The sequence below is a fragment of the Salvia miltiorrhiza genome, chromosome 1 (genome assembly GCF_028751815.1).
Source record: "Salvia miltiorrhiza cultivar Shanhuang (shh) chromosome 1, IMPLAD_Smil_shh, whole genome shotgun sequence".
Lineage (NCBI taxonomy): Eukaryota > Viridiplantae > Streptophyta > Magnoliopsida > Lamiales > Lamiaceae > Salvia > Salvia miltiorrhiza.
Genome location: NC_080387.1, coordinates 69266267 through 69274925, shown reverse-complemented (window position 1 = coordinate 69274925; position 8659 = coordinate 69266267). Strand labels below are relative to the sequence as shown.

Below are 8659 nucleotides of genomic sequence, written 5' to 3'. Positions count from 1 at the left end.
AAAAAAAAACCTAATTTTGTGATGAGGTATAAATGTAGTCCGTTTTGCCACTTCATTTATAGATTGTCATAAAATATAATTAGAGGAGGCGAAATTATTACAAACGAAAAAGTTTATGATTTAATTAGCTTGTTTTTTAATTTGTGTCTGATTATAATAATGCTGAAAGATTGAATTTTCACTAGCAATTAACCCTATAAATTAAATAAAATTAAAATACCTAGAAATAATAAAATATCGAAGTACAATACAATAAGGTTTTGATCTAATAATTCCATTGGCAGCTCATAACAACTCGAAATAATAAAGTGTAAATTTGATACTTTAGTAAATAAAGCAATAGCAAATTAATACTTAGAAAGCTGTCGATAATTAATAACAATAAATCTATGCAGCCACATATTGTGGCCACCCATAAACTAGTATAATAAAGAAAATCTTGATTTATTTAATTTGTTTTTTAAATAAAAATAGGATTTAGTTATTTTATTATATTCTCTACATTGTACTTATTTTTTTTTAATTTTTTAATTTTTAATTTATTTTTTAATAAAAATAAAAAAATTACCAAAAAATTGCAAAAAAAATATTTTTAATTTAATAAATTGAATAAATTAAATTATTTTCTATTTAGGTAAATTATGGCCACAATGTCATTATTTAACATTACTCCATTAATAAACATGCATGATACAGCTAAACAAAGCAACTGTATGTCTGTAAGCATGTAATTTGGACATGCTCTGACAAATATGTTATTCTCTTAAAAAGTAATTATTGTATGGAAAAAATAAAATAAAGACGTAAAACAAGTTTGCCTTACAATTTCTGGTGTTGAATAAAACAATACTTTGCAGAACTGCAGGCGCATAACTATCAACTATTCACATTTTATTCATATATTTAGTTTAGAATTATTATCCAAAATCAAGAAGACGATTCTCTCTCTCCAAAAAAAAAAAAAAAAAAAGAGAAAGAAAGAGAGAAGAAGAAGAAGATTTTGGCGCGTTTTGTAATATTCTTTCTGAGATTACTTCCGATTTGTTAAAAGGTCTGACAACGAAATAAGAATGTGCGTGAGTGGGTAATGTTGTCTCTTTAATGTTTATTTAAATCATATTTTCACATATTACCTCCTAATAATAGATTTTCCATTTCATATATGTTTCTTATTCAGTAGCAAAATAAAATCAATAGGTGCAGTAAAAAACAAGTTCTCACAAAAAACAATGATATCTAATCTAATCATCTTCAGACTTCAATTTATACAGATTAGTTAAAATGATTTAGTTTGTCTCAATAATAGTACCCGTCTTAACTTTAAAACTTTTGTAACTCTACGAACTGTATAAATTAGGTTAATTATTTGATAAAATGTGGTTGTATGTATCATATTTTATAAATCACAGTAATGATAAGTTTTTTGTTTTTTTTTATAAACACAGGAATAATAAGTTCATTACACATTTTATTAATCTAAAGCAAAACACAACCGTAAAAAACATAGGGGATTGAAAAATGACATGGTGTTATTTTTTTTTCTCTCTCTTAATGTTGAATAACCGTTAAACTTGTACTTCAGAGTATGCAAGATTGTTAATGACACATATTTTAATAAATATTAATTGAATGTATTATTAATGTAAGAAGATGCCCACTTTTATTAAATGAAGAAATGTCCAAAAAAAAGAAAAGTGCACACAGAAATGGAGAGACCATATATAGGCTTTTAAAAGTGATCCCCTCCATGAGAGTCATCGGGCTCGGCAATGATGAGCGCTATCTCCACCAAGCTCGCAACATATTTTTGTCATATATTATTATTATTTGCTTTTTTTTTCTATTGGGCGGCGCCCATACGACTCTCTATCTTCTCTTTGTGCCCAGTTCGCACAGGCACGCCCACATCGTCTTATGGGGACTCGGCATAGGGGTGCCGCTCGCGCGAGCCGGGTGTGCTCTTGCTCCACAAACCCCCATTACAAATGCTCTGAGTGTAGAAAAAAATCATATTACGTGAATTTTTTAATTGTCGTAAAATTTTCAGTGTATTTGTTCAATAATTTTACTACAGATTGGTAAAATGCGTTATCATCACATCAATTTTTTATTTTTAGAAAAGAAATACATAGTAGGATCATGGTAGATAAATTTTATAAGCAATTAATTCTTATAAAATTAAAATATTATTACAAGAAATAGAAAATCTATTTTCACGCATAGAATGCTTCAAGTCTAAAATAGTTGCCGATAATAAAGGGCAAAGGGCAAAAAGCAGTAGTTATGCATGACTAAAAAGTCATTACCTCAAGATTCATTTTTTTTTTTTAAAGTCATCACCTAAAGAAGAAAAAGAAAAAGGAAATACTTATCAAATAAAAATACAGATAGTATATTAAACAAAGAGGTGGGACCCACGTGGGCAGCTCGAGGAGAGAGTGGGGGCCCACATAAGCAAAACCAGCTGTGAAGTTTGTGATTCTCTCTCTCATGTTCTCTCCTCTCCTACTCCCCTTGAATTCTTCCTCGCTCATGGCCAAGATCTGGTTCTCGCTGTCCTTCATCACACACACAGCATACACACTCGAGAAACAAATTTAGGTTCCTTTCAACTTGATACATTTCTCTCTTTGTGCACTTCTTTTTTCTTTTCCTTTTTGGAATTATACAATTTTGTTTCTGAGCTGAGACTTCACTTGACTGAGAGTTTTGATTGTGTGAGATCCGAGCAATACCAATCAGGTTAGTTTCTGGAAATTTACGCGAGAATCTATTATTTAGTGTTATCGTTTTTATAAATCTTGGGACAATGTGTGGTTAAATGCATATTTTATGTTTTTGAGTTTAGGGGTTTAATCTTCTGAAGTCTGTCTAGGGTTGGTTTCTAGCAAAATTAGACTCAAGAATCAAATTTTGTGGTGTGAGATTTTGTTAATCTCGGAACATGAGTCATTTTTATTGAATTTCAGATGTTTTTGAGCAATATATGAGGTTATAGTTATGAGCTCTGTTTCGGGTTCGTTTCTTGCAAAATTAGATTCAAGAATCAAATTTTAATGTATGGTTTTATTATTCTTGGAACAATGAGAGAATTTTTTTCCTTGAAATATTTTGAGTAATGCTGGTGTAGAAAGAAAAGTGAAATGGAGGTCAATGCTTTAACTCTTCATATCTTGACAAAATAAATGTCATATTCCACAAACCAGAGTATATTAACACAGTATTTTAATCTGAAATGGGATGTGATTTTTTTGTCCAGTTTTTCTCAAGATGTTTAATAATTATGTCTCATAGATTAAAGAATAAATAAAGATTGCATCTTTGATATTAATTAAGTTGGATTCTTTGCCTAATTGGAATGCAGATTAGTGCAATTGAGGAATGATAGATGGGTAGAAAAGGAAATTGGTTGTCTTCAGTTAAGAAGGCTTTCAGCCCAAATTCAAAGAAATCAAAGGTATGCAAAAGCTTATTTGGTTTTGATGTCATTTAATAGTTTGCAAATTGTTAATGCTATTGTTTTTCTTCTTCTTCTTCTTCTTCTTCTTCTTCTTGGTGCTTATCTTATCTGCAGAGAGCCCAAAAGTCGAATAACATACCATTCGAGAATGAAAAGCCAGTAGTTGCTGCTGAATCTCCCAAGCCGGAGGCTGTTGAAGAATCTCATCCTCACCCTCTTCCGCCTTTGGAGGATGTTAAGTTGGAGGAGGTGGAAGATGAGCAGACGAAACATGCTTACTCCGTTGCAGTTGCTTCGGCTGCAGCTGCTGAAGCCGCAGTAGCAGCAGCACAGGCTGCAGCTGAGGTGGTACGGCTGACCACCGTGTCCCAGTATGCCGGAAAATCTGCTGAGGAAGTGGCAGCTATTAAAATCCAGACTGCTTTCCGTGGTTACCTGGTATCGTATTTCACAAGTTTTGGGTTGTTCATTCGCTGGATGTGGTAGTATAGATGTCGTTAAACAAATGATCTGTCCCGCAATTTCCAAAATCTGTCTGCTTTACTGTTTTCTTGAGCAATCGAGGCTTCAATTGCATGATAAATAACGGCTGTGTTTATTTGAATGAAGACTAAGAATTATGTATTTTTGGAAGTATGTCAACAAGTATATCCACATAATCAGCAGGAAGTAAAATGTGTAATTATTCAACATATTCATTTAATAATCACTTAGAAAAGCCCTTTTTACCTTTCTAGACTGAGTACTTGCAAACTTCTACATTGTTTTGGTTCTTTATAGTCTTCGACTCAAGATCCACGAACGTGATTCTTATTTTCAGGCAAGGAGGGCACTGCGGGCATTGAGAGGGCTGGTCAGGCTGAAATCACTTGTTGATGGGCCCACTGTCAAACGCCAAACTGGAAATACTCTAAAATGCATGCAGACTTTATCTCGTGTGCAGTCTCAGATTCAATCGAGAAGACTGAGGATGTTGGAGGAGAACCGGGCTCTCCAGAGACAGCTGCTGCAGAAACGTGCCAAAGAACTGGAGAGTTTAAGGGTTAGTTCCTAACGCCATTACTCTTTTCATGAATTATTATACATCTATACTGAATTAATGATAAGTTGCCATTCAATCAACTGAGACTTTTTCCCCTAGTATAAGAAATTTCCCGAGAGTCAATGCCATTTATTGTGCGTAGAAAGTTTGAAGTTGAGTTTTTGCTACAAGAATCTCTCGTTCCATGCCCCTGCCCGTTATTTGTGAAATTCTTTCATTCGAGTTTTATATTCACTCGGGTAATTTACATGCATCTTGATTTGCAATATGGTTTTGGTCCGGATGTTTGACCCGTGGTGACTTCTTTCACAGATGGGAGAGGAATGGGATGATAGTCTACAGTCGAAAGAACAGATTGAGGCGAACATGCTGCACAAATATGAAGCTGCTATGAGGCGAGAAAGAGCCTTAGCTTATTCATACACTCATCAGGTAATAGATTGACAATACATAAAATTGAGTATTCCAGTGATTACATGATGAAAAAAGCTCAGAATAGCTCAATACTATTTTACCCATCTAAGCTATCATCCAAACTAAACACCCGATTCTGCAACCATAATACACATTTTTCACCTTCTTAAGTCGGAGAGTTTATGTACGGGTTAGGTGTTGCGCACCATAATTAATTCACATCTTAGCCTTCTTGTTCGTACAAATTTCTGCATCTGAAAGTCTCTTGTTTGTTCTTCCCTTTGGTTGAACCAAAAAAATTGAACTACGCAGCAAACGTGGAAGAAATCGGCAAGGTCTCCTAACTTGCTGTTCATGGACCCTACTAATCCTCATTGGGGTTGGAGCTGGCTAGAGCGATGGATGGCTGCACGACCATGGGAGACTCCGAGCACGGCCGATAAGGATCTGAACAATGACCGTTCGTCAATCAAGAGCGGTGGAAATGGGACTGCTGGAGAAATCACAAAGTCTTTCGCTCGTCATCAGCTCAACTCCGAGATATCACCATCCTCACCGGCCAGCCAGAAACCTCCCAGCCACCCTTCCCCGGCGACCCCCCTGTCGAAAGCAGCATCTTTGTCTGTGGCTGCCCGGAAAACGAAACCAGCAAGCCCAAGAGGTAGCGCGATGAGTCAAGATGAAGACTCGAGGAGCATCTTCAGTGTGCAGTCAGAACGGAATAGGAGGCACAGCATTGCTGGCTCTTCAGTTAGAGATGACGAGAGCTTGGCAAGTTCTTCATCCGTGCCAAGCTACATGGCCACGACACAGTCGGCCAAGGCCAAGTCGAGATTGCCAAGTCCGTTAGGGCTGGAGAACAGTACCACTACACCGGAGAAAGGGTCAGCAGGAGCAGGAGCAGGATCAGCCAAGAAACGTCTCTCGTTCCCGGCTTCACCGGCCAGACCAAGGCGGCATTCTGGACCCCCAAGGGTCGAAACGAGTTCTGTCGCTGAGAACGGCACAAACGGGGAGCTCAGCTGATCGATCGTCTTGACGGCGGTGAGATGTATGGATACTCCAGTTGATGAAGAAATCAGTAAGAGCATCTTTTAATTTGGGAAGTTCCCACTCCTAAAATTGTCATTCTTTGAATATTGGGGCTTGGTTTGAGGTGTTTTATTTTTCCCCCCTTTTAAGTCTTGAGTGATTTTATTTCATTTCTTTTTTCTCCCATATATTTGCATTTGTTCTTCTCTTAGTGATGTTGAGGTTTGCCATACTTGATAACTATTTTAGGAAAAGGACCTTATTTACTGTTGTTTTGAGTGAATCTTTGTGGAAAATATAATTTCTTTTGTATATAGTTTCACTTCTCTTTTTTCTAGTTCAGCTTTTCATTTCACTATGATTTGGTTGGCTGATAATGATGAAAATCGAGTTTTATTACTAGGGTTTGACATTCCACCTAAATAATGATGAATGGCAGTAAAAATGATGGCAATATGTTATATTTAGTACTCATTCCAAAAAAGAAAGGAAAAAGAATTAGAAAACCAAATCCTAAGCAAGGTATATGTGCTAATGGATAAAGGTTAAACTTGATGTTGAAGCTGATGGAGAATATAAATAATCGATTCTACGGTTTAAATATAATTAAAGAAGTAGGGTTATAATTTCATAGAGAATGCACGAGTATGCTAGTATCAATTATTTTTTCATAAATATAGTTTCTAGCATATTCGGATCATATTGTGAAATACATATGTACTGTATTTTTGATAGATGTGTATTTTGTATGTGTATAGCTTGGATAGCACATAAATTAACTTCAAAACTAGGGAGGTTCTCAAAAAAAAATAAATAATAATAATAATAATAATAATAATAATAATAAATAAATCAAAACTAGGGATACATACTAAGACATAATTTTTGTTCGATTTGAATTCGAAATTTTACAATTCAAATACAAATATAAATATAAATATATTTTGTAATTCAAAGTTATTAAATACGATTTCAGAATAATGATATTTAATTTGATTTTAAAAATATTTGATTATATGAAATATATTCATTTTATGTTTTTTCAAAAAGATAAAAGAAAAAAATTATGAAGTGCTATTTTGATGAACTTGATGACAAAATTTTCCTTATTAATGTAGGATCATTTAATTCCTAAACTTTATATTAAATATATTTTCAAAATTACCATTGAGATTTTGAAAATTGCTGTTTTAATATAGTATAGATATTGGATATAGCTCCATATTGTTTAATTCAAGAATAAGGGCACATATCTTTAAATAAAATTAGAGGCAGAGTAGAGTTTGGGCCTATTGTATTTTTTGGGCCGCGAATTATGTAATGGGCTGATTTAATGAGATAGTATATTACTACAAAGAATATAACCTTTTAAATACATCTCTAATCTTCAAAAAACAATGACAACTCTAAAAACCTAACTGAATCCCAAACTAAACCCTACGAAACCTAACAATGGCGGGAGGCAAAATCAGGAAAGAGAGGCCCCAGAGAGGCGGCGGCAGCGGCGGCGCCACCCACTTTCAGGGAGGAATCCCGTTCCACAAGTCGAAAGGCCAGCATATACTGAAGAACCCTCTCCTGGTCGACTCAATCGTCCAGAAATCCGGCATAAAACACACCGACACCATCCTCGAGATCGGTCCCGGTACTGGAAATCTCACGAAGAAGCTTCTCGAAGCCGGTAAATGCGTCATCGCCGTCGAGCTCGACCCGCGCATGGTGCTCGAGCTGCAGCGCCGCTTCCAAGGAACCCCCTACTCCAGCCGATTGAAGGTCATCCAAGGCGACGTCCTTAAATGCGATCTCCCTTACTTCGACATCTGCGTCGCCAACATCCCCTACCAGATCTCCTCGCCGCTCACCTTCAAATTGCTGTCTCACCGCCCGCTGTTCCGGTGCGCGGTGATCATGTTCCAGCGGGAATTCGCGATGCGGCTCGTCGCTCAGCCCGGCGACAGCCTGTACTGCCGCCTCTCCGTTAACACGCAGCTTCTGGCTAGGGTTAATCATCTGCTCAAGGTCGGGAGGAACAATTTCCGGCCGCCGCCAAAGGTCGATTCCTCCGTCGTCAGAATCGAGCCGAGGAAGCCGCTGCCGCCGGTGAATTTCAAGGAGTGGGACGGACTGGTTCGCATCTGCTTTAATCGGAAGAACAAAACCCTAGGCGCGTTGTTCAGGCAGAAGGGGATTCTCGCGTTGCTTGAGAAGAATTTCAAGACGCTGCAAGCGTTGCAGATGAAATCAGATGGATTCGATCAGGATGCCGAGATTGCGCAGAGCTTATCTGCTTTGGGGAATACATTGGGGGATATGAGCATTGATGCTGATGCTGAGGAAGAAGGGAAAGACTACGACGATGATGATATGGAGATGGATGATGGAGGAGATGCGAAGGGCTCTGATTTTAAAAACAAGATTTTGGGGGTTTTGAAATCGGGTGATTTTGAGGATAAAAGGGCCTCAAAACTTGCTCAAGCTGATTTCATGCATCTACTTTCCTTGTTTAATAAGGCTGGAATTCACTTTTCTTAATAAGATTTTTGGTTGCGTTTTTGTTTTTTCTTAGTTTTGTTTAAATTGGAGAATCTCTTAGTCTATCACATACGTTTGATTTATTATTTCTGTGTGTTGGTAAATATTTGTTGTGTTTTCATTGTAATGATTCTTTGTTTTTGGGTGAGTAAAGCATGATAGTGTAGTGTTTGGTGATC

General features: G+C 36.5%; 2 protein-coding genes across 2 annotated transcripts; both read left to right on the top strand.

Moving 5' to 3' along the window:
- Positions 1–2309: 2309 nt before the first annotated feature.
- On the top strand, positions 2310–8659 carry LOC131005482 (protein IQ-DOMAIN 2-like). Its single transcript, XM_057932482.1, has 6 exons — positions 2310–2742; positions 3365–3457; positions 3575–3898; positions 4281–4502; positions 4815–4934; positions 5229–8659. Exons 2-6 carry the CDS (start codon positions 3389–3391, stop codon positions 5940–5942), a joined length of 1449 nt encoding a protein of 482 aa, XP_057788465.1. The 5' UTR covers positions 2310–2742; positions 3365–3388; the 3' UTR covers positions 5943–8659.
- LOC131005483 (ribosomal RNA small subunit methyltransferase-like) lies at positions 7401–8659 on the top strand. Its single transcript, XM_057932483.1, has one exon. The coding sequence runs from the start codon at positions 7401–7403 to the stop codon at positions 8478–8480; it is 1080 nt and encodes a 359-aa protein (XP_057788466.1). The 3' UTR covers positions 8481–8659.